The sequence below is a fragment of the Loxodonta africana genome, chromosome 3 (genome assembly GCF_030014295.1).
Source record: "Loxodonta africana isolate mLoxAfr1 chromosome 3, mLoxAfr1.hap2, whole genome shotgun sequence".
Lineage (NCBI taxonomy): Eukaryota > Metazoa > Chordata > Mammalia > Proboscidea > Elephantidae > Loxodonta > Loxodonta africana.
The window spans coordinates 9,557,637-9,583,157 of record NC_087344.1 but is presented as its reverse complement, the minus strand read 5'-3'; the positions used below and the strand labels follow the sequence as shown (position 1 = coordinate 9,583,157).

The window sequence follows — 25,521 nt, the reverse complement described above, 5'->3', positions numbered from 1 at the left end:
TGAGGACGGTTTTTCTTGGTGGTAAATGTGTATTTATATTCTTACATTCACTCACGCATTTGTTTACATTGAACACATGGGCTCCCCAATAACCTGAATTTTTTTTTCACTTGAATATAATTTATTAAACTTCAATAATCACACCTAAAGCCAGAGAAGTTACACCCAGTGTTCACCAGAATACTCCAGAATCACCAAGTTCCGGAGGATACGACATGGCTGAGGCAGTCTCCTTGACACGTACAGTGCGAAGGATCGCTTTTGTGCGGCTTTTCTCTCCATGGTCTTGTAACTGCCACCCAAGTGATTGGGGTGGGACCGTGTAGATAGGGTAACTGTGGCCCACCAATGGGATTGGTCAGTTTTGCCATCCCATTGGGCTTGAAATGAACCATCCCAGAGGTGGGAGAGAGAGGATTCCACCACCACCAAAGAACAGCCAAGAGCCGATCACATCCTTTGGGCCCGGGATCCCTGTGCTGAGAAGCTCCTGAAGCCAGAAGGCCGAGAAGGGGTAGAGAGAGAGCCGTAACACGAGACGGCAAGCAGCAGTGGCAGAGAAACAGTGGCAGGGGACAGTGTACTGGGCTTCCTGACCCAGAGAGAGAGAGACAGCTGAGCCTTTGGGCAGGAAGCTTACTGGCGGAGTGGGGTGCCTGCAGACACTTATCAGCAGAATTAAAAGACCTTTGTAACAGCAGGGCAGAGGCTGAGGCCCAGGGAGACGCGTGCCTGTGAGCACACCTGAAAAGAGGCTGTCCTCATGGGAGAACTGTATCCTGAGCGATTTGGAGCCTGAATTGTAGCCTATTATTCCCTAATAAACCCCGTAATTGTTAATATGGTCTGAGTTCTGTGAGGCCACTGTAATGAATTCTCGAACCCAGCAGAGAAGTAGAGAGTGCTGTGGGAGGGACGGTGATATGCGAGTTGGTAAAGGTGGCAGAGAGAGGAGGCCTGTCTGACCGCCGCCTCAAGGGAATCAGCCTTGGGCTGTTGATCTTGATTCTCCTTCCCCTTGGTCAAGTTAGAGAGGAGGTCAGACGCTGCCTTCACACCAGGCTTACAACAGGAAAGGCAGAGATGCTTTTTTCTTCAGGAGAAAGGACACAAATGTTGCTTTGGGGGTTGAGAGGATACAGCCCAGCAGAGGAAAAGGTGCTCCCTGTGTTTCCTGACCCACTTCAGGGACTCAAGCCCCCAAACCAGCACTTTGGTATAAGCCGAGACCTAGATGAGTGTGGGCAAAAAGAGCCGGGCTCTTGGGAGGGGCTCACGGCTCCTGAGCGTCCCCTGAGGGACCAGCACCCTTTGACTCCACATCACCACTTTCGGGGCCCCACGTTACCAAAGGGCCACATCTGGACTCAGCCTGCCACCAAGAGGAGAAAACTCACTTCAGATGTGGCGATGGGGGAGGGAACAGTAAGATGGCGGCCTACGGGCTGACCCACTAGCTCTGATGTACACATCCACGTCTGGTTTCCACCAGGAACACAGTAATGGTGACGAGGAGCAGCAGCCACTTCCTATAGCTGGGGCCTAAGGGGAAACACTTGTTGCCTCCAAAAAAGACTGATGGGCCCTGGGTTCAGACCAGCCTGGCTGCGGCAGTGTTGGCACAGCCCAAGGTCTCATACACACAGGCCTGTGGCTGATCAAGATTGCTACGGGCACACCCTCTCCTCAGCCAATGTGGGGCTGCCTGTTCGATGAGCCACCCCCCCATATACCTCCCCCCGACAACACTGCAGAACAGAAGTGTGCTGGCTTCCTCCAGAAAGCAGCCTCTGCAGATTCCAGCACCACTGCAATGATACTTTGCTGGTGGGAATGCAAAATGGCACACACCCCCTTAAAAAGTAGGTGGGCAGTTTCCTATAAACATATGCCTGCAACATGACCGCGAAGCCCCCCCGCCACCAGGGATGTTTTTGTTGTTAGGCGCCATTGAGTCGATTCCGACTCATAGCGACCCTATGCACAACAAAACACTGCCCAATCCTGTGCCATCCTCGTGATCGTTGTTATGCTTGACCCCATTGTTGCATCCACTGTGTCAATTTCTCCTTGAGGATCTTCCTCTTTTCTGCTGACCCTGTACGTTACCAAGCATGATGTCCTTCTCCAGGGACTGATTCCTCTTGACAACATGTCCAACTCTGGTTGCGCTTCTAAGACAGATTTGTTCATTCTTTTAGCAGCCCATGGTATATTCAATATTCTTCGCCAACACCACAATTCAAAAGCATCAATTCTTCTTCAGTCTTCCCTATTCATTGTCCAGCTTTCGCATGCATATGAGGCGACTGAAAACATCATGGCTTCGGTCAGGCGCACCTTAGTCCTCAAACTTTATCTTCACATAAAACCCACGCAGGAACGTTTACATCAGTTTTAGCCGAACAACTGGAAATCCCACTGTCCCCCTCCTGGTGGTATGTCTATACAGTGGGACACTGTACAGCAGGAAAAGGAACAAACCATCCATACGTTCATCAACTTGGAAGACTCTCAAACGCATGATGCTAAGTGCAAGGAGCCAGAACACAAAAGCTACACAGCACACGTTATGTGCAGGGAGAGCTGCCAGGGATTCACAGTCAGGGGAAGGTTTGACTTAAAAGGGTCAGCCCGAGGGAAGTTTCTGGAGGGAAGAGAGGTACTATTCTGTACTTTCATTGTGCTACTGATTTTTGTCAACCACATCCCAAAAGTGAATTACTGTTTTGAAATTTTGGGGAGACGGGGAACTCCACCGGTGACAATTTAACATTCAGACATCTGTTGTACTTGTTGTTAGGTGCTGTCAAGTTGGTTCCGATTCATGGCGACCCTGTGTACAACAGAATGAAACACTGCCCAGTCCTGCGCCATCCTCACAATCGTTGCTATGCTTGAGTCCACTGTTGCAGCCACTGTGTCCATCCATCTCGTTGAGGGTCTTCCTCTTTTTCCCTGACTGTCTACTTTACCAAGTATGATGTCCTTCTCCAGGGACTGATTCCTCCTTATAACACGTGCAAAGTAAGTGAGGCAAAGTCTCGCCATCCTCGCTTCTGATGAGTAGACAGGCAACTCTTTTCCTGGTGGACACTGATTTCATGGTTTCCACTATCTATCACTGCAATCAATAGGCACCATCACAAAGCTTAGAGATCTCAACGCAGCTGTTCTACAAGGGAATTGCTGGGTCTAGGGAACATCTAATAGGAAGGCTTCTGCCACCTGTGGCAACTACTTCACAGGTCCCTTACATGAGAAGTCAGTGAGGCGGCTCCCGGCCAAGTGTGGGGAAGAGTGGCACTGAATAAACCTCCGGGCCCAATAACCCCTTGTCTGTCCCCACTAATCCAGGAACCTTAGCTGGGCTCCCATATTCTCCAGGCCCTGTAGGTGGGACAGCAGCCAGTATTCCAGCCAAGCCCAGCAATTACAATGCCAATTCCTAGCCCAGTGCACACTCTTGTACTGCCAGAATTACCAAAACAAAGGCTGTGTCACTGAGCACAGGCTCTGACACTGAAGGACGGCAGCACCACGGCAGCTAGGTCAGGCTGGGGCTCTGTGTGGGCCCAGCATCGCCATGGCTCCCAGGCGGAGCCGTCCTTCTGTGCAAACCCTGCTTGTCACAGAATTACCTGTGGGTTGATTCTGGATTAAAACTCTTTGTGCAGTTTCTTCACCATTAAACCAGGGACCACTACAGCAGTCAGGGAGAATATGCAATGCAAAAATATCTACCACTACATTAAACACACAGTGCAATCTTGACTGTATTAAAAACGTTTATTTGTATTTAAAAAAAGGCTAAAATAAAAAGGGGGGGGTAAAAGAAAATAGCAAGTGTATTCTATTCTAGCCCAAGGAATCATCTAAATTCCTGAGGGATAATAAAAATCAGGATCAGCACAAAGCTTGCTTCTATGAGGTGGAGGTCAGACATACCTCCACCCTCCAACTTCTTCCCCATTTCTGACACTAGCTGTCTTCCCCCATGACACTCTATACTTCTTTGTTGGGTTTGATAATTTGTTGCAATGGCCAGGCAGAACTTAGAGTCTATACTCACAGTTATGCAGTTTATTAGGGAAGTTACAGGCTACAACTTGAGGTCAGGATCAGGAAGCACACAGACAAGGTCTGGAAGGATTCCCCAAAGGGATGAGCACTTCCCTCCCTCCCTTCTTCAGTACAGGACAGTTCTCTCAGGTCCTCTGGGCTGTGAACGCAGGGAGGCCCTTCTCTTAGTCGAGCACACACCTGCCCACTCTCCACCCCTCAGGACAGGCCTCCTCTCCGTCATGCAGGCCCCCTATTGGCCATGCACACCCCCTCTCTGCCTTGCATGCCCCCTCCAGGCCATGCAGGCCTACCTTTGTTGGCCTCTCCACTGCTAACTGGCCCAGCTCATAACCAGCATAGCAGCTTGCTCAGCTCTCTTAGCTGCTTTCTAAGAAGCAGCTTCCTTCAGTTGCTGCCAACTCTACTGCAGGGCCCCTCCCAGGCCTGTCACCGCCGACGCTGCCACAGGTCCCCTTCAGGGCTCACTGCCAGCTTCAGTGTTACAGCCCTTGACCTGTGTTACAGCTCTTTTAGGAGGCTCCTTGCCTCCTTTCTCTCTGCTTCTTCTCACTTCTTGCTTCTCTAAAAGCCCCTGTGGGTTGGCTGCTTATATAAGCAAGCTCCTTGTCAACCTCAAGGTATGGCCCTCCCAGCAGGACCACAATGTCACCGATGCCTTCAGTGGACCGAAAATCACTCAATTTGCATAATAAACCGACCAATCCCTGCAAAGTGTGTAAAACAGGCCAATTATAGGGCAGACTGCAGCCCAGGGCTAGACAAAAAATAATAAACCATCAAGTTGTTTACAGCTTACCCAGAAAACGTCAATCAACCCAGACAAAAGCAACAAACTCTCTGGAGAAGAAAACTAGGGCAAAGGTAACATCCCAAGGGCTTAGGGGAAAAAAAAATCTGGCAAGCTGTTTTTCCAAAGAACCAAGTCAAAAGACCACATAAAAGAACTTATTTTACCACACCAACAGCAGTAAGATTTTTAAGTGATTTTTGTTTTTTCCATACACTTTCTAGTTAAAGTCAAATTTTCTACAATGAAAACATTCTGCTTTATACTCTGAAAAAATATATTGAAACTTAACATAGTTCACAAAAACATGTTTCAAAACACACATGTTCATGAGACTTCCTAACAAAGAGAATTTTTACATAAATGAAGAAAAATGCAAACACTACTTATCAAAATTCACACCCTAGGATGAAAAGCAGACTTAGGCTGATATTTTTCACCTTAATGTTACATTAGAAAATTGAAAATGGGAATTCACACAGGGATAAAAAATTAGAAAACTGAAAATGGGAATTCACATAGGGATAAGACAGTGGAAAATTCCCTATTTCTAATTTTGATAAGATTTCTTCTTCCCTGGTATGAATTTCCTTGTGCACAAAAATGGAAACAATGTGAACGAAACCTTTGCACAATGCTTATAGTCACAGGAGCTTGTGAGGCCTCACTGGCGTCCTGAGGGAAAAGGGACACTGAAGGCTTCCATCATCTTTTACATTCACAGGATCTACCCACAGTGCAATATCTGACAAGTTGTCTAAGAACTGAAAAAGACCTGTAGATGCTCCCAGGAACCTTACATTTACATAACATCTCTCCAGTGTCACTACTCAAATTTCATATGTGTAGTGAAAGCTTTCCCATATGGGTAAATTAGAATGTCTTTGAAAATATGCAGAGGAAAACAAAAACTTCCCCACATTCCTTACACTTACATGGTTTCTCTGCCATGTATCTTCTTTCAGGTAGACAAAAAATAATAATAATAAAATAAGAGATTAAAGCCACCCCCCGTTACTTAAACATATATTGTTTCTCTCCAGTGTCCTTCTCAGATGTGTTCCAAAGGATAAGGGGCATCTGAAAACGTTACCACATTCCTTACATTTATAAAGGCTCTCTCCATTTGGAATTATTATATGATTAGTGAGGTTTGAGGGTTCACAAAATAATTTCCCACATTCCATGTTATCTTAGTTATCAAGTGCTGCTATAACAGAAAGACCACAAGGGGGTGACTTTAACAAACAGAAATTTATTTTCTCACAGTTTAGGAAGCTAGAAGCCAAAATTCAGGATGCCGGCTTTAGGGGGAGGCTTTCTCTCTCTGCTGGCTCTTGGGGAAGGTCCTTATTCCTTGGCTCTTTGGTGATCTTCATGTGGCTTAGCATGTGTCTTCCCCCATCTCTGCTTGCCTAATCTTTTTATCTCTCATAAGAGATTAACTCAAGACATACCCTATACAATCCTGCCTCATTAACGTAACAGAAAACTCATTCCCAAATGGGATTATAAGCACAGGCATAAAGGTTAGGATTTACAAAACATATTTTGGGGGGACTCAATTCAATCCACAACCAAACCCATTGCTGTCAAGTCGATTCCGACTCACAGTGCCCCAATAGGACAGCGTAGAACTGCCCCATAGAGTTTCCAAGGAACACCTGGTAGATCTGAACTGCCAACCTTTTGGTTAGCAGCCGAACCTTAAACCACCACGCCACCAGGGTTTCCTAATCCAAAATATGTATATTAAAAATGTTTCTCTCCAGGGTGATTTCTTATGTATTTAGTGAGGGATAAGGAATAACTAATGGCTTTCCCACATTCCTTACGTTCATATAGGCTCTCCCACTGTGAAATTATTTATGTTCAGTAAGCACTGGAGACTGACTAAAGACTTTCCCACATTTCCTACTTAAGGCCTCTCTCCATTGTGAGTTCTTATATGTGCAATGAGGTCTGAGGAACAACTAAAGGTTTTGTCACTTTCCTTACATTCATAACGCCTCTCTCCACTGTGAGTTCTTATATGTCTAGTGAGACTTGAAGAATGGTGAAAGGCTTTTCCACATTCCTTACATATATAAGGCCTCTCTCCACTGTGAGTTCTTATATGTATAGTGAGATGTGAGGCCTGACTAAAGACTTTCCCACATTCCTTGCATTCATAAGGCCTCTCTCCACTGTGTGTTCTTACATGTTCAGTGAGGGATGTGGCATGACTAAAGGCTTTCCCACATTCCTTACATTCATAAGGCCTCTCTCCACTGTGAGTTCTTATATGTTCAATGAGGTTTGAGGACTGATGAAAGGCTTTCCCACATTCCTTGCATTGATAAGGCCTCTCACCACTGTGAGTTCTTATATGAATAGTGAGGCTTAAAGAATGACGAAAGGCTTTCCCACATTCCTCACATATATAAGGCCTCTCTCCACTGTGAGTTCTTGTATGTATAGTGAGGTGTGAGGACTGACTAAAGGCTTTCCCACATTCCTTACATTCGTAAGGCCTCAATCCACTGTGAGTTCTTATATGTCTAGTAAGGCTTGAAGAATGACGAAAGGCTTTGCCACATTCCTTACATATATAAGGTCTCTCTCCACTGTGAGTTCTTACGTGTGAAGTGAGGTGTGATGACAGATTAAAAGTTTTGCCACATTCCTCACATTCATAAGGCTTCTCTCCACTGTGAGTTCTTATATGTTTAGTGAGGCTTGAAGAATGACGAAAGGCTTTGCCACATTCCTTACATTTATAAGGCCTCTCTCCACTGTGAGTTCGTATATGTGTAGTGAGGTAGGATGACCGGTTAAAAGCTTTGCCACATTCCTTACATTCACAAGGCCTCTCTCCACTGTGAGTTCTTAGATGTTTAGTGAGGCTTGAAGAATGACGAAAGGCTTTGCCACATTCCTTACATATATAAGGCCTCTCTCCACTGTGAGTTCTTACATGTGAAGTGAGGTGTGATGGCCAACTAAAGGCTTTCCCACATTCCTTACATTCATAGGGTTTCTCTCCTGTAAGAGTTTTCCCAGGAGTGTTGAGGTAAGAAGGACAACTGCAGGCTCCTCCACGTTCCTTACACTGATACACATTGCAGCCAGAGTGAGATCTGATCTGATGCTTAAGTGATGAATGATCCACCCAGGATTTTCCACACTCAAGGCATTCAGAAGGATATGCTTCCATAGAAGTTCTTCTGAGCACAGACGGATTTGAAATTTGGCTGAAGGTCTCTCCACAATGATGGTCTTCATTACTTTCACAGAGGTTCTCTACCATACACCTTCTGTTAAAAATAGGCAGCATGCAGTTAGATATAAATTTGTTACCATTTCACCATTACCATACAGAGTAAACATGTTTTGTTTTGTTTTGTTTTGTTGCCTAAATTGTCTCATGTTTCATAGATTAAATCACCTGGCACAGATTTTACCATTATTTTGATTATGCTTCTAAAATATGGGTCCTGCTGCTAATTGTATACATGTGAAACACATTTCAAATATTTGATCTAATTTACATTTATGAAAATATTGTACTGTGAAAGTTCTGTAAACACACAATATTTAGGGCTGGTTTTACATACATAGATAAGATACCTAAATGGCACAAACGGTTTGTGCTCGGCGAGACCTTCAAGGTTGGTGGTTCGAACCCACCTAGCAGCACTGCCATGAGTCAGAATAGACTCGACGGCAAAGGGTTTGAGATCAACACATATAAATAGGAACCTGGTGGTGCAGCAGTTAAGTGGTTGGCTGCTAACTGAAAGGTTAGTGATTCGAACCCATCAGTGGCTCCATGGGAGAAAGATGTGGCAGTCTGCAACCATAAAGATTACAGCCTGTGAAACACTATGGGGAAGTTCTACCCTGTCCTATAGAGTTGCTATGAGTCAGAATTGAATCATCAGCAATGGATTTACATAACATATATATTTATATAGATAGATATATGTATATGTATTACGTGCACACACACACATCTCACACCTCAGCTGTCAGTTTGTCATACTGTGGTGGCTTGCATGTTGCTGTGATGCTGGAAGCTATGCCACCAGTATTCAAATACCAGCAAGGTCACTCATGGCAGATGGGTTTCAGCTGAGCTTCCAGACTAAAACAGACTAGGAAAAAGGACCTGGCAGTCTACTTCTGAAAAGAATTAGCCAGTAAAAACCTTATGAATAGCAGCAGAACACTGCTGCTGGAAGATGAGCCCCTCAAGCTGGAAGGCACTCAAAATACGATGGGGGAAGAGCTGCCTCCTCAAAGTAGAGTCGACCTTAATGATGTGGATAGAGTCAAGCTTTTGGGACCTTCATTTGCTAATGTGACAAAACTCAAAATGAGAAGAAACACCTGCAAACATTAATAATCAAAACTTGGAACATATGACATGTGACTCTAAGAAAACTTTAAGTGGTCAAAACGAAATGGAACACATAAAGATTGATATCCTAGGCATTAGTGACCTGAGATGAACTAATACTGGCCATTTTGAATCTGACAATTACATGGTATCCTATGGCAAGAATGACAAATTGAAGAAGAATGGTGTGGCATTCATTGTCAAAAAGAACATTTCAAGATCTATATCGCAGTACCATGCTGTCAGTGATAATACTCATATGCACATAAGGAAGACCTGTTAATACAATTATTATCCAAATTAACGTAAGAACCATTAATGCCAAAGATGAAGAAATTGAAAATTTTTACAAAATTCTTCAGTTTGAAATTGATCAGACATGCAATAAAAATGCATTGCTAATTCCTGGTGATTGGAATGCAAAAGCTGGAAACAAACCAAAAAAAAAAAGGATTGGTAGTTGGAAAATACGGCCTTGGTGATAGAACCGAGGCTGGAGATTGCATGATAGAATTCTGCAAGACCAACAACTTCTTCATTACAAATACCTTTTTTCAACAATACAAACAGTGACTATACACGTGGACCTTGCCAGATGGAATACACAGGAATCAAACTGACTACATCTGTGGAAAGAGATGATGGGGAAGCTCAATATCATCAATCAGAACAAGGCCAGGGGCCAACTGTGGAACAGATCGTCAATTACACATACACAAGTTCAAGTTGAAGCTGAAGAAAATTAGAGCAAGTCCACGAGAGCCAAAATAACAACCTGAAGTATACCTTACCTGAACTTAGAGACCATTTCAAAAACAGATTTGATACACCAGACAAGTTGTGGAAGGACATCATACATGACGAAAGCACAAGGTCATTAAAAAGAAGGCAAAAATGAATGTCAGAAGAGGCTTTGAAACTTGCTCTTTAATATTGAGTAGCTAAGGCAAATGGAATAAATGATTAAGTAAAAGAGCTGAACAAAAGATTTCAAAGAGGGAGAATTGAGAACACAAAATAAAGTATTATAATGAAATGTGCAAAGATCTGGAGTTAGAAAACCAAAAGGGAAGGACATGCTCTGCATTTCTCAAGCTGAAAGGAGTGAAGAAAAAATTCAAGCCTCAAGTTGCAATACTGAAGGATGCTATGGGCAAAATACTGAACAACGCAGAAAGCATCAAAAGAAAATGAAAGGAATACACAGAGTCACTGTACCAAAAAGAACTGGTCACTGTTCAACCATTTCAGGAGGTAGCATATGATCGAGAACTGATGGTACTGAAGGAAGAAGTCCAAGCTGCACTGAAGGCATTGGTGAAAAACAAGGCTTCAGGGATTGACGGAATACCAGTTGAGATGTTTCAACAAATGGATGCAGCACTGGAAGTGCTCACTCATCTCTGCCAAGAAATTTGGAAGACTGGCTAGAAGAGATGCATATTTGTGCCCATTCCAAAGAAAGGTGATCCAACAGAACGCAGAAATTATCAAACAATATCATTAACATCACACACAAGTAAAATTTCGCTAAGATAATTCAAAAACAGTTACAACAGTACATCGACAAGGAACTGCCAGAAATTCAAGCTGGCTTCAGAAGAGGATGTGGAACCAGGGATATCACTGCTGATGTCAGATGGATCTTGGCTGAAAACAGACAATACCAGAAAGGTATTTACCTGTGTTTTATTGACTATACAATGGCATTGATTGTGTGTGGATCATAACAAATTGTGGATAACACTGCAAAGAATGAGAATTCCAGAACACTTAATTGTGCTCATGAGGAACCTGTACATAGAACAAGAGGCAGTGATTCGAACAGAACGAAGGGACACTGAGTGGCTGAAAATCAGGGAAGGCGTGTATCAGCATTGTATCTTCTCACCATACTTATTCAATCTGTATGCCGAGCAAATAATCAGAGAAGCTGGACTATAGGAAGAGCACAGTATCAGGACTGGAGGAAGACATTGATAACCTGCAATACGCAGATGACACAACCTTGCTTGCTGAAAGAATAGGACTGAAGCACTTATGGATGAAGATCAAAGACCACAGCCTTCAGTAGGTATTACACCTCACCGTAAAGAAAACAAAAATCCTCACAACTGGACCAATAAGCAACATCATGATAAACTAAGAAAATACTGAAGTTGTCAAGGATTTCACTTTACTTGGATCCACAATCAATGTCCACGGAACCAGCAGTCAAAAAATCAAATGATGCACTGAATTGTGCAAATCTGCTGCAAAAGACCTCTTTGAAGTGTTAAAAAGCAAAGATGTCACTTTGCAGACTAAGGTGCACCTGACCCAAGCCGTGGTATTTTCAATCGCCTCATATGCATGCAAAAGCTGGACAATGAATAAGGAAGACCGAAGAACTGATGTCTCTGAATTATGGTGCCGGTGGAGAATACTGAATATACCATCAACTGCCGGAAGAACGAACAAATCTGCCTTAGAAGTAGAGCCAGAACATTCCTTAGAAGTGAGGATGGCAAGACTTCGTCTCACGTACTTTGGACATGGAAGGACCATTCCCTGGAGAAGGATATCATGCTTGGTAAAGTAGAGGGTCAGCAAAAAAGAGGAAGACCCTCAAGGAGATGGACTGACACAGTGGCTGCAACAATGGGCTCAAACATAACGATTGTGAGGATGGCACAGGACCAGGCAGTGTTTCGTTCTGTTGCACACCGGGTCGCTATGAGTCTGAACTGACTCAGCAACACCTAACAACAAATAACTAGAACGTTATATGTACGCATGTGTATAAACACACACACAAGCACACATGCACACACATGTATTTGTTCTTAGGTGCTGTCGAGTAGTTTCCAGCTCACCGTAATTCCATGTGACAGAGCAGAACTGCCCCATAGGGTTTTCTTGGCTATAATTATTAGGGAAACAGACTGCCAGGTATTTCTCCCACAAAACCCACCAGGCAGGTTCACTCTACCAATCTTTTCATTAGCTGCAGAGTGCTTAATCATTTGTGCCATCTGGGTTCCTTACATATATATACGTAAATATTTTAACGCCATGATACCTTCTTAATACTCTCTTCTGACGCACTGCTGCCTCTCAAGTGAATGACACTCACCTCACATGTGTGTTCCGGTTGGTATCCTGATCTTCACTGCCATGTGATTCGTAGATTTCTCCTACCATGGAGAACCAGGTGTCATTTTTCATGAATCGTACTATTATATTTTCACTGGATAGCTTTTCTCCGTCATTAAGGTTTCGAGAAACTGACCCAATGATTTAAGGTGAGGTTCACAATATGAAACAAAAAGGAAAGGAGTTACTCAGAGGGAACAGACAGCTGTGAGAAAAGAAGACTTTGACACATTTTGCTATTTCAGTACTTTGGCAATGGTCAGAAAGCAATTTACCAGGAAATCCTTCCACGAAGACTATGAGTGATGGTGACACTGATAGGGTACAATTAGAAGAGCAGAGTAGAAAGTTATTGGACATACTGCACAGGGAACATTAAAAGAGGAAAAGGGGATGGTCCTTCCCCATGAACACAAGTGTGTTAGGATTGAGGAAAGTCAGAAAATCAAGCTCAGGTATCTGTGCAGTGCATGTTCCCTAATCCCAAAGAGACTCTTTCTAACGGATTTATTCAAATCTCATTCCCTCCATGCAGTCCTGGTCCTTCAAAGGATTCTTGCCTCCTGGTGCCCAGGACACAGTGGCCCTGGACAAGGGCTCTCTGCACTCTCCTCAGGTCTTCCTCTTGCTACTCAGGGAGAACACATGGGTGCAGTTGCCATGGTGCTCGTGGAGAAAGGCATATCATGTGGGAAGACAGGGAAGAGCAATGAGCACTTAGGTCTTCCTCTAGCCACTCTCGGAGAACACATGGGTGCAGCTGCCATGGTGCTCATGGAGAAAGGCGTATCATGTGGGAAGACTGGGAGGAGCAGTGAACACTTCTCTGACCCTGAGCCAACACTCTGGTATTCCAAGGCTCTGGAGATGGGCAGGTGTGAATGTAATTGTAGCAAAACAATCCCATCAAATTTCCTGACAAGGTCCCGGAGACCACAAATATGCTCTCTGTGCACCAGAGAAACTCCTGAAGTCAACACTCACACTTTCGACATTCAAAGAGCCTTGTGGCTCTTAAACACAATTGAAATGAGAAGTCAGTTTAACGTGCCGAGCTTTGTATTCACGGGGAAGCCAGGACACGCGTGCTCCAGCGAGCAAATGACCAGACTTGTCTCATTTAACAGTGTACTTCTACTCCTCGGCCCACATACTAGAGTGACATTGATGAGTATGACATATTTGGTCACTAAAGAATAAATTTAAAGGAAAATGAGGCCATCCATACCTATTGAGGCCAGGTTTCTGAAGGTCTCCATCATCACATCTCTGTAGAGTTTCCTCTGAGAAAGATCCAGCAACGCCCACTCTTCCTGGGTAAAGTTCACAGCCACATCCTCCACAGCCACTGCGTCCTAAAACATCCCACATATTCCAGTTCAGCAAGGGACCTCGTACTCCAACGTGTGTGAAAGGAAGGATGAGGCTGACGGTCCTGGGAACTGAGATTTCAAGGGGATTTGACACAGGGTTCTGTGTTCCACTAAGGTCTACTCCAGGGTTTGGCCATCAGCCTCATCCCTTCACTGTCTACATTCACTTCCTCACAGACTGCATCTTGTCTCATAGACTTAACAACAGTTCCACCACAATGAACTTCTCTCTCTCTCTCCACAGTCTGGCTGTGACCAGCTCCAGTCTCATTCCTCTCTAGCTTTATGGTCTAGAACAGTCAGAACACACAGCATAAATCAAAGAAATGCTCTACGATGAAAGCCGTATTTCCACATTCAGATCATTTCTTCCTTGTGGGGGGGAAAAAAAAAACTTCACCTCCTTGCACAGAACCCAGCAGAATATTTAACAAGACGTGAAGCACAGTGTGAAAGTTGGATGAGATGTTAAACAACTGGGAAACACTGCAGGACTGGCCATTTTTCCTTTGGCCCCTCACCAGCCATGGGAAGCCCGGGGGCCTGCACAAACAAAATGGCAACCCAAGGCCCCGAGCTCCTCGTATTTTCTTAAAGAACTCCAGGTGGTCAGGAGCTGACAGGACCATCTGCTGACCTGCTGAAAAGAGATTGTCATTTTGGGGAATTATGAATTTTTCCGTGTCTGTCACCGACTTTTCAATAACACTATGGTTGCGCTGTCACACACTTGGTCCCTTCACGGAGACAGACGAAGGTACTGATGAGGTAAACGGAGCTCAGGTGAGAGACACGAAACAAGAGAATCCAGGTGCCATCACAATTTTCAAACTTTGAAACCCAAAGCTACCTGCTATACAGCAAGTAGCAGTGACTGCTCCCCTCAACCAAGACACCCACACGAACACACTCTGTTATAAGACGACAAAGAGCCCAACCTCTGAAGAGCCAGAACAGCATGCCCTTGGATTTGCTGACTGTGTACAAGAGGCTAAGTTTCACGTTTTCTAGTAAGTTCCCTGAAGTGCAGGGGAGTTAGCTGTTAACTCCTCATGCATCCTAGGAAACAGAGCCTTACATACCAAGCCTTAAGTGCTCCACTCCAAAATGCTCTCACATCTGCTGCCCTGAAGGCACACAAGCATGACTACCTGAACCCTGACCCCTGGCATCCTCTGGGCATGTAGCGAGGAGACAAAAGGCTGCCATACTGCACTCCTAATGCTACAATTTTGCCGGACAGCCGAGAAGCTGTGGAATAGACAGGCTCTAAGGTGAAGCGACCTGTCAAGGTCGTCCCTAATCAATCCTGGTATGACAGGGTCACAGCAAACTTTGATCCAGGGCCACATTCAAAAATCTCCTCTGCGGTGCGCCAGGCTCCATACTTCAAGGTCACCAAAAAAACCTTCACTTCTATTTCTACAATATATTCATGACAAAATGTTGCATATATTGAGCAACTACAATATTTGAAGGGATTTGCAAAACAGCTTTCGCCACACCAGCTCATTTATTCCCCAGGCCTCTCCTAAGCCAACATTGCTTCAGACAGGTCCTGGCTGGAGAAAGTTACACTCAGTGAATCACGGGCCCCACATTGCCCAGACGGTAGGTATGTTGCTGAGCCAGGGTCAGAAGGCAGGTCAGTGTGCTTAAGGGACTAAATTCCTGACAACTACACTTCTGTTCATTCACCGACAGTGTGTGTGCCTGTTATTCCGGCTGCTGGTCCTCAACTACATGGGTGATCTGGGGCCTGCTGGGTACCGGAGGGAGGAGACAAAGGAAACACCCTATTCAATTCAGACAACCTGGAGCTCTTCTCCTGGCAGAGCCCCGTGTCTCAGGCAAGACTGCTTCCCTCCGGGCCCTTACATCTGGCTCTTTCATTTATTAAAATTGATTTAGGTAATACCGACACAGAGCCTACTTCACACGGGCAAAGGGGATACAGCACTGAGCAAAACAGAACTACCTGGACGCACAGGGATCATAACTTTTCTGGGTGTGGGCAGTAAATAAAAGAAATATAATGCCAAGTTTCCTGGGTGACCCAACTAGTTAAGTGCTTGACTGCTAGCCAAAAGGGTGACAGTTCACAGCCACCCAGAGGTTCCCCAGAAACGGGCCTGGCAATCTACTCTGAGGGGTCACGGCCTTCAAAACCCTACGGAGCAGCTCCACTCTGCACGTGTGGGGTCGCCATGAGTCGGAGTTGACTTCACAGCAACAACAACAACACAATCTCGCCTAAGTTCTGTGAAGAACGGAACATGGTCGGGGATAAGAGGTAACAGGGCATATTTACCTTTAGTGAGTCGGTGCAGGGAGAAGCAAAGTCACCACCTTAGGAAACACCAGCTAGTGAAACTGGGCTCGGTAAGGGAAAAAAAAAACTGCACTTTCAATTCTAAAACCTTGGAAGCGCTCTGTGATGATTCTGCAAACACTCATACAGATTTCAGATGCTCATGGACTTCAGCCTTCAGCGACTCCCAACGTAGAGGCGCAGGAGCCAACGAACACCACTGACCTTCACGGCCGGGAAGGGGAAGACTCACTCGTTATTTCCCGGGTGAAAAGGCCTTTAGCAAAGGGTAAGCATGTGAACTGGGGCACTGGAAGAATAAAAGCAGCATGGATAAATACTACCAAGAAAGTAAAAGAAAACAGTCAATAGTAACGACACAAAACACAAACCAAGACTTTCCAGTTTGGGTCCGAAATGTAAAGAGCATCACGCTCATCCTCAAGAAAAAAGCTGAACATACTGAACTCAGAGTATTAAGGTCACAGGGCAAAGGACTGCCCCCGAACCCGGAGGGGTACACAGGCAGATCCAGAGAATCGTTCCAGGGCAGAAGTCCAGGAGCAGAACCCATCGCTAGGATCAGGACCAGAGAGGGAAGCCGTAAGGTGTCACCAGGGAACTGCTGGAGGCTTGGTGTGGACAAGCTTCAGGATGAAATATGCCAGGAGCCATCTTAGGGGGACCCACACAGTTTTGTGAGTTTTACCTCCATGATCCCTGCCAGGTCCTCAGTGTGAAGATCAGAGAAAAATTCCCTTGTGCGGCCAGTAGGGGTTGGAGGCAAAGTAGCCATTTGGAAACTCACCCAGAGCATTCTGTCCCTCACAAGGCCTGCTTTCAAGGGAAACTATGTTACCCACATCTACAGCGTCACTATGAGTCAGAACCAACTCTACGGCACCGAACAACAACCACAGACCTGGAGTAGTGAAACACCCAGCCTCAGCCCCATCTGGCTTCCTGTCTCACCACAGTGGGGAAGGAGGAAGCAGAGAAGCACTGGTGAGTCGCTGCCCAGGGGGCACACAGGCAGATACAGAGACTCATTCCAGAGCAGAAGGCCAGGAGCAGAATGCCTACATGTCCCTCGGGTTTGGGGGGCAGTCGTATGCCCCATGACCTCAGTAGCCTGATTAACTAAAAACAACGATCAGAGCTAAGACTTGAAAGGTACGAAGGAATGACCCAAGGGATAGCTGAGAAGAGACTGTTCCAGGAGGAGGAAACACCAGAGCACAGGCCAGCAGGTAGGAGTGCTCCTGGTTGTTTCAGGGAGGCCCAGACCCCAGCACGACCCGAGCAGAGTGAGATGCTGGACAGTGACAGCAGAGAAGTCTGGAGACGGGATTGGAGCCTGTGCGCATACCAGTACGCATACCACGTTCTGGGGAATGTGCTGGCTTCTGAACGCTCCAGCTTCTCATGTGAGTGAAATGCAGAGCAATTTCACACTTTGGGTCAGAGATGGAAAATGATATGGCAGCCCTTACAGAATTTAAAGAAGCTGTGTGTGGGGACAGGTGTAAAAGCTGGGAGGTGTGTTAGAAGGTTACGGCCATAATCAGGTAACAAATGATGAAAACGGGCATATACAAAAACTGCATCAAAAAATGTATGTGCTGAAAATGTCGACACTTTTCTAGTAAAAAACAAGGATACCCATTATTCCATTCCTGTTCAACGTTATCCTAGAGGTTGACGCCAATACATAGCAAAAGAGAAAAAGGAGGAAAAAACGTAAAGAAGTAAGAATGTTAAAGATAAAAGAAAAAAAAATCAAATCTGTATCTTCAGGTTAAATAATTGTATGGTATACAGAACCCCCAAAGGTGGTACAGATGATTATAGGACTGAGAGTACTCAGATTACAAAATAAATATCAAGGTAGGGTTTCTTTTAAATATTCCATTTATATACACTAGCGCCAAGCAGTTGAGAAATTAATTTTAAAAAGATTAACACACATTTTTAGTAAGGATAAAAGGAAACTCTGGTGGCAGAATGGTTAAGTTCTATGGCTGCTAACCAAAAGGACGGCAGTTCAAATCCACCAGGTGCCCCTTGAAAATCCTACGGTGCAGTTTTACTCTGTCCTATAGGGTCGATACGAGTATTAAAAAAAGAGTGTAATTCAACAGTCCCAAACTGAAAGGAACCCAAAGTCCATAGACAGGTGAATGGATAAACAGGTCGTGGGACGCCCATAACGTGGAATACCACTCAGCAATAAGGAAGGAACTGCACACACAGGCCTCAACACGGCTAAGTCTGCTGAGCGGAAGATGCCAAAGACCACACCCTGTATGATTCCATTTATGTAAATCCAAGCTGATCCGGAATGACAAAAGGCAGATCGGTGATTGCCTGGAGCCCCAGCCGGTGCGGAGGGAGCCTGGCCCATAACAGGGCAGTGAAAAATCGAAATTTTCTGTCTTGACTGTAGTGGTAGTTTTGCAGTAAATACACAATTGTCAAGACTAAACTGCATACTTTAAATGTATGAACTTTATTTTACATAATTATTCCTCGATAAAGTTGATAAGGAAAAAAACGGGAGTGTAATTACTAGGAGGTCCTAATAAGGAAAGTATTACACATTATTAAGTGACATCCAAATAGACTGAGTAAATGAAAAGATAGGGCATGCTCACAGACAACTGTTCTCCACAAATTGATCGTTATTTCCAATGCACTTTCATAAAATTCCAACCAATTTAGTTTTTTTAAACATCACAAAAATTCCTTCAAAAATGTATATGTTATCGCAAGTGTTCACAAGTAGCCCAGGTATTCTAAGGAACGAGACCTGGGCTTGTCCACATACACCATATATAAAATTGTATTCGTATGTACTTATTTTACAAATGGGGCCATAATACATTAGACAGAACAGTATCATTACTGGCATACGTAAAAAACCAACGGAAAAAAACGAAAAGGCCCATAAGGCCCATCAGTCTCTATGGAACGTTGATTCATGACCCAGCTAGCACTGCAGGGCAGTGACAGAAAGCACTCACACTTTAATATGTGGGGGAGAGTCGACTAACTGGAGTCCCTCAGTTACATAAATGATGAAGTGTTCAGCTACTATGCAAAAAGTTGGAGGTTGAAGGCAAGGTACAGGCACCTTGGAAGAAAGATCTGGCAACCTACTTCTGAAAAATCAGCCATTGAAAATTCTAGGGAGTGCAGTTCTACTCGGAAACACTCAGGGTCACCAGAAGTCAGAATCGGTATAAGACAAAAGGTTTGTTTTTATCAAGTAATTATCTAATTCGAATAGTCTATTCCTATGTGCTCCACAGGAAACCCTGGAGGCATAATGGTTAAGTGCTACAGCTGCTAACCAAAAGGCTGGCAGTTCAAATCCACCAGGCGCTCCCTGGAAAACCTATGAGGTGGTTCTACTCTGTCCTATAGGGTCGCTATGAGTCAGAATCGACCCGATGGCAACGGGATGTGCTCCATCCATATGCAAAAATCAATTCCAGGTAGGTCAGCTTTAATTATGAAAATATTAAATTTTTAATACTTTTAGAAGTTATAACCAAATGATCTATGACATCAGAACAAACAGAAGAAAAATAAGATTAAGATGTGAAGAGAAAGACTGACACATTCAACCATATTAAAATTCACAACTCATCAAAGGGCAGGGAACATAAGTGAGGAGATAAGTAACATTGGGGGACATTTTCCAAAGTTTATAAAGAAACCCTAAAGGTCACAGAGATAGAAATTAACAGTAGTGGAGAGATTAAGGGACCCGAACAATAAAATCAAAGTAAGATACTGTTTTATACACTGATTACATGAACAAAAATTACTCCATTAGATAAGCAGATGGAAACAATAAAATATACATGCATACTCTGTGGGAAGGAAGGTCTGTAAAACGCATCAGGTCGTTTAGTAAATCTGAACTTGGGTATGGTGTGCCAACTCAGCGATTTCCCCTCACTAGAGTGACCGCGCAAGAGCACTTGGGAGTTTGGAAAGAGGATGAAGAGAGTAAAAGCAGCAATAGTCACAAGAGCAAACGTTACACCTGAACCACCCAAATCCTGCCAGCTCTACTGTGTGTAAGTAAATTCTGGCCCACTCATACAGTGGGAGCACACGTATACAGCAAGACAGCAACCCATCGGACAATATAGAGATAATGGATTAAGACCTGGGTGTCACATTTACAGTGTTATGGACTGAACTGTGTCCCCCAAAAAATATGTGTCAACTTGGCTAGGCCATGATCCCCAGTATTGTGTGGCTGTCCACCATTTTGTCATCTGATGTGATTTTCCTGTGTTATAAATCCCATCTCTATCATGTTAATGAGATGGGATTAGCAGCAGTTATGTTGATGAGATAAGACTCAATCTCAAGATATAAAGGAAAGATGCAAACAGGGAGATGTGGGAACCTTACCCCACCAAGAAAGCAGCACTGAGAGCAGAGCGTGTCCTCTGGACCCGAGGTTCCTGTGCCAAGAAGCTCCTGGACCAGGGGACGATGGATGACAAGGACCTTCCTCCAGAGCCGACAGAGAAAGAAAGCCTTCCCCTGGCGCTGATGCCCTGAATTCGGATTGCTAGCCTACTAGAATGTGAGAGAATAAACTTCTCTTTGTTAAAGCCATCCACTTGTGATATTTCGGTTATAGCAGCACTAGATAATTAAGACATACGGATACTTCTTAGATGTAACCAAACACCCCAAGGGATTGGCTTCCTGGGTTTGAAGGATTAAGGACCACAGTGTTGTGGGACATCTCAGTCAATTGGCATAACACAGTTCACAAAGTTTATGTTCTACATCGTAGTTTAGTGCGTAGTGCCTGGGGTCTTAAAAGCTTGTGAGTGGCCATCTAAGATACAACTGTTGGTCTTTACTCGTCTGCAGCAAAAGAGAAAGAAGGAAACAAAAGACCCAGGACTAAAGACATGAACCACGGCCTCATCTACCCTGAGACCAGAAGAACTAGATGAGATGGTGCCTGGCTACCACTACCCACCATTCTGATCAGGGCCACAACAGATACACCCTGGTAGAATGGGAGAAAAATGTGGAATGGAATCTCAAATTCCTAAAAAAAAACAACAGACTTAATGAACTGGTTGAGACTGGGTAATTCCCAAGACTGTTGCCCTGAGATACTCTTTGAACCCTGAACTGAAATTAGCCCGTGAGGTCACCTTTTATCTAAGTAACAGATTGGTTCACAAAATAAAGAATATCTCCTATGAGTACTGTGCTCCATTAAAAAATCATCTATAAGAGACCAAACTTTGGTCAACAATTATTTTAAAATGAAGATGAGAATACAAGGGGAGAAGGAAACTAGATTGAAGGAAAGGGGACAACCAGAACAGAAATACTGAGAATGTTCATGAATTATGAAGAATGTAATGAAATGTCACTGAACAACTTGTGTAGAAATGGTTGAATGGGAACCTAAACTGCTATGTCAATGTTCACTGAAAAAAACAACGTTCACTGAAAAAACAAAAACACGTTATTTAAAAAAAAAAAAAAAGGCTTGGGTGTCAAAGCTATAATAACTGTAAATAGTAATAACCTTCTCAAAGGCAGATAGCCATACCCTCCAGCCAGGAAGTAGATGAGATCAGGGTGGGATATCCTGGGAGGTCCTAAGAACTGACAAGGTCTAGTTATTACCAGGGATTTAGATGCCTGCCTGTCATCGAAAACACATGAACAGTTCATGCACTCCTTGTTTATGGGATAAAAAAAGTGGACAATAAAAGCTGGAAGCAATGGCTTAAAACATGAAAGAAATGTAATTTTCATACAACAATTTTACAAAGTCATGTGCAAACCCCTTCATTTTGATTTAACTTGTCTTAGTTCAGGGGGCTTTTAACACCTGGATCTTAGAAATTTCCATTTCTATTCACTACAGCAAGCTTTATAGGAGCAAAATATTAGACACAGCCCAAGTGTCCATTCGTGGCAATACAGCCAAAAGAACAAAGATTAACTGTATACAGTAATATGGAGTTTAATAAGAATTTAGATTAAAGCTCTCTATCCAGTGTTACAAAAACTTCAGGGAACTTTGTTAATTAAAAAGCAAGTGTAAATTCCAAGCTACATTTTGTGTAACAAAGTAGGAGAAATAACCTTTTTCACTTTTGAATTTTGGTTCTTACATCAGTTAAAATAGGCATTTCTCTGTGTCTGAGAAGTTTATATCCATTACATTGAAAAAATTCTCAGTAGAAACACAAACTGATCTAGGAATTTTCTTCCAATGGAATCTGTAAACGCAAAAAGTTAAATATACCAGCTCATACGTTGAGCTTGTCTAGCAAAAAAGAACACTTTTATTTTAGACTCCATTTCACCTGTGGAAAGCAGGTGAAAATTAGAGGGACTTAATACCAGCTCTGGAGCCCTGGTGGCATAGTGGTTAAAAGTCCGGCTGCTAACCAAAAGGTCAGCAGTTCAAATCTGCCAGCCGCTCCCTGGAAACCCTATGGGGCAGCTCAACTCTGTCCTATAGGGTTGCTACGAGTCGGAATTGCCTCCATGGCAATGGATTTTTTTGAATACCAGCTCTAGGCAGAGATGGGTGGGAGGACAAAGACTTAGACTGGGGAAACATGCTTCCCACACATCTGAAAGCCTCAAGGAAAAAGCATCCCTCCAAGAAGGATGGATCTGGAGACCCCACACACAATCCTGCTGGATTCACTGTCCTCTACTTCATGAGAATGGTGAATTCATGAGAAGACCAAGCCCTACCCAGGACCACATCGACTCACATCATCCGCTGCTAACTCTTTCCCCCGTTTTCTACCACGTCACACGGTGTGAGAGGCGGAGCTATAGTTTTAGAAAGGCACAGAAAGGCTCCAGTGCCCATGGAAGCCAAGAACATTGGGTGCAGGGATGGGGCAAGGATGGCTCTAGAGGGCCTGGGGCTCGGTCTCCTCAGCCAGAGCTGCTCCGTCTTCAGACTCTGGTCAGGAGATTCTGTCATTCAACCCAGAGCACTGAGGTCCAGGACGGGGATGTTAACACCCCATGGTGCCAGCCCTGAGAGTCACATAAGGAAGGTGACCCCAGGCATCCGAGGCTTATAAACCCACGTGGGTGTAGAGGAAGGGCCCAGTGACGGAGCAGGCTTCTTAGGGCCAGTTTCTTGGCCCCCCTTCACCTCTTTACCTCACTGAGGAACCTCAGGGCCCAGAACACACAGTCCCCCAACAATTCATACCTAGCCTCACCCCCCTGTGATAACAATACCCCAGTTCTCTGAGTACTCACCATTTCCTGGCTCCAGCTTCTGGAGGTCTAAGTGAATATCCTCTCTGAGCTCAAGAAGCCACTTCAGTAAGAGGGATGGGAGCGGAAGCAGAGTCACTGGGCAGTCTGAATGACGTTGGGTCTACACAGCCCGTCAGAGCAGTTAAAATCCTTACTTGTGACTGCAAGGATGAGCAAGAGGGTCGCCTTCGGTCCCTAGCTGCCTAGACTGGACTAGCTCTCCCTGAGCCACACCTGGGACCTGAAATGGAAGGAGGAGACAGTGTTGATTAAGGAGGGAGTGACAGATTCTTGGCCTTCAGGCTCTTTCCTGAGCAAGGCTTCACCCCAGGCTCAAGGCCATGCTCCACTCTGAGGGCATCTGCATTTAAGGCAGACTCTCCTCAGCCTCCAGAGCACACACCTGCATTCTTCACGCAGCTCCCCAGGCCTCTTCTACAGGCAACAAGGTCACAGAGGGAGGGGCTTCCTCATCGCAGAGCATGAGAGGCATCCAGGCTTGCCTAGGCTGGAAACCGTGACCCTGGCTTCCTCCAGGGCCTCAGGGCTTCGAGGCCTAGGCTGAGAGTTCACCTATAAGGTTATGGGTTCACCTTTGTAGAACAACCTACACACTTTCGTTTGGTATCAGCATGGGTGAATTTTCAGGGAGAATACATTTTTCAAGCTGAAACCAATGAGTTCGTCATGTGTCACTGATTTTTAATTATGTGCACCTGGAACCCTTCTGCTGCACTTTGTTCAAAGCTTTCACTTCACTGGCACCATGGCGACCTGTAATCGGTATTTTTCCCATTGAAAAATTTTTCCTTTCTTTCCTCCCCTTGGCGTTTTTTAATTTTATTTTGGCCATGATGCCGCCGGTCTTTCCAGAAATCTGGGAGAATTCCTGAACACATTCTCTTTCAACCTCATAATAATCGATCAACCAGTAGATCAGAAAATCACTAAGCTTTCTCTCAGAAGCAGTCTCCCACGTCTGTTCCCGTTTCTCTCCTCCCCACTCCCCGACCCGGGTGACTCCTACTCTTTAATTTCTTGGTCCCAGGGTAAATGTTTTCTCTCTCTTTCGTATGATGTGTATACCAGCAGCTCCTCTTTAAGCGCTATCTTTTCTTTTGTTAATTTCTCTAATAGCATACTCTAGTTTTAATTTATATCTTGTTTCTGTAACAGTCATTTTCCACATAAACTGGGAGCTTATGAGATAGGCTCTCTTGCCCCATCCAAGATAAAAATCTGAATTTTCACAAGTCCCCTGGACTACCCGCAGCCAAGCACTCATTGCTCTAGGCCCTGTATCTGAAGGAAGGAACATTCCAGCACCGATGCCCCAGCCCGCCCACCAGCCTGGTCCACGTCACCCACTCCTCGGCTGACTTCAGTGGTCCAGCCAGACCCACTCGCCTCTCCCAGCCTCCAGCCCGTGCTGGGCTTATCACTGTAGGTAGATGCCACTCCAGAACCTCCCACACAACCGCAGCTATAGCACGCTGGCCAGTGTGTGCTGAGAAAGGCCTGAACGGGGGAGAGCCCACGCACGCACCCACAGCCATCTCCAAAGTAGACTGCCAGTGACCAGCGAATCTTGTCCCAAGGTGGACACCCAGACACAGGGAGATGGAGAGGGCCCTGGGCCAGGACAGAGCCACTCCATAATTAGGACACACGCCTTGAGTGCTGCCTGCTTCCAACCTCCCCAGCTCGTGGGTCTGAGGATGTCCAGTATCTTGGCCTTCCTGGAACGACGGGGAGCTGCCCTCTGCAGCCTAAAGGTGGCCAGGGCTAGGTTGAGAGGGGGTGTCAACAGCCAAGGCGACGGCAGAGGCCGCAAGGTGACCGGGAAGGATCCAGGAAAGAGGGCCCAAATCAGCCACTCCCCCACCTTGGCTGGAGCCTGGGATTGAAGCCCATGAAGAGGCTGACAGGTGGCAGACAGCACATGCCGGGGGAGGGGGAATGACTGACCTGGGCTTTGGGGTGTCCCTGCCACGGCCTTGCTCTCCTAGGTGGAGGGGAGGAGACCAGCACCCAGCTCTCATGCCCACGCTGGAGACTGTGGATCATGCCCCGCCGGGAGCCTGGAGGGAGGGGGCAGATAAAAGAGGTGTGGTGGGGAAAGGACAAAAGTGGTGCGGTGGGGAAAGGCTGT

The 25,521-nt window shown here is 45.1% G+C and overlaps 1 protein-coding gene across 1 annotated transcript in view; it reads right to left on the bottom strand.

Annotated features, from left to right (window-relative positions):
* Positions 1 to 4,337: 4,337 nt before the first annotated feature.
* LOC100656360 (zinc finger protein 699-like) overlaps positions 4,338 to 25,521 on the bottom strand; it is a 30,692-nt gene continuing 9,508 nt past the window's right edge. Inside the window, exons 3-6 of the mRNA XM_064280415.1 lie at positions 23,370 to 23,610; positions 13,618 to 13,744; positions 12,370 to 12,520; positions 4,338 to 8,169 (exon numbers count right to left, since the gene is read on the bottom strand). Of these exons, the coding sequence (XP_064136485.1) occupies positions 6,792 to 8,169; positions 12,370 to 12,520; positions 13,618 to 13,744; positions 23,370 to 23,372 (1,659 nt within the window). The 5' untranslated portion in view covers positions 23,373 to 23,610 and the 3' untranslated portion in view covers positions 4,338 to 6,791. The remainder of the gene's footprint in view (positions 8,170 to 12,369; positions 12,521 to 13,617; positions 13,745 to 23,369; positions 23,611 to 25,521) is intronic.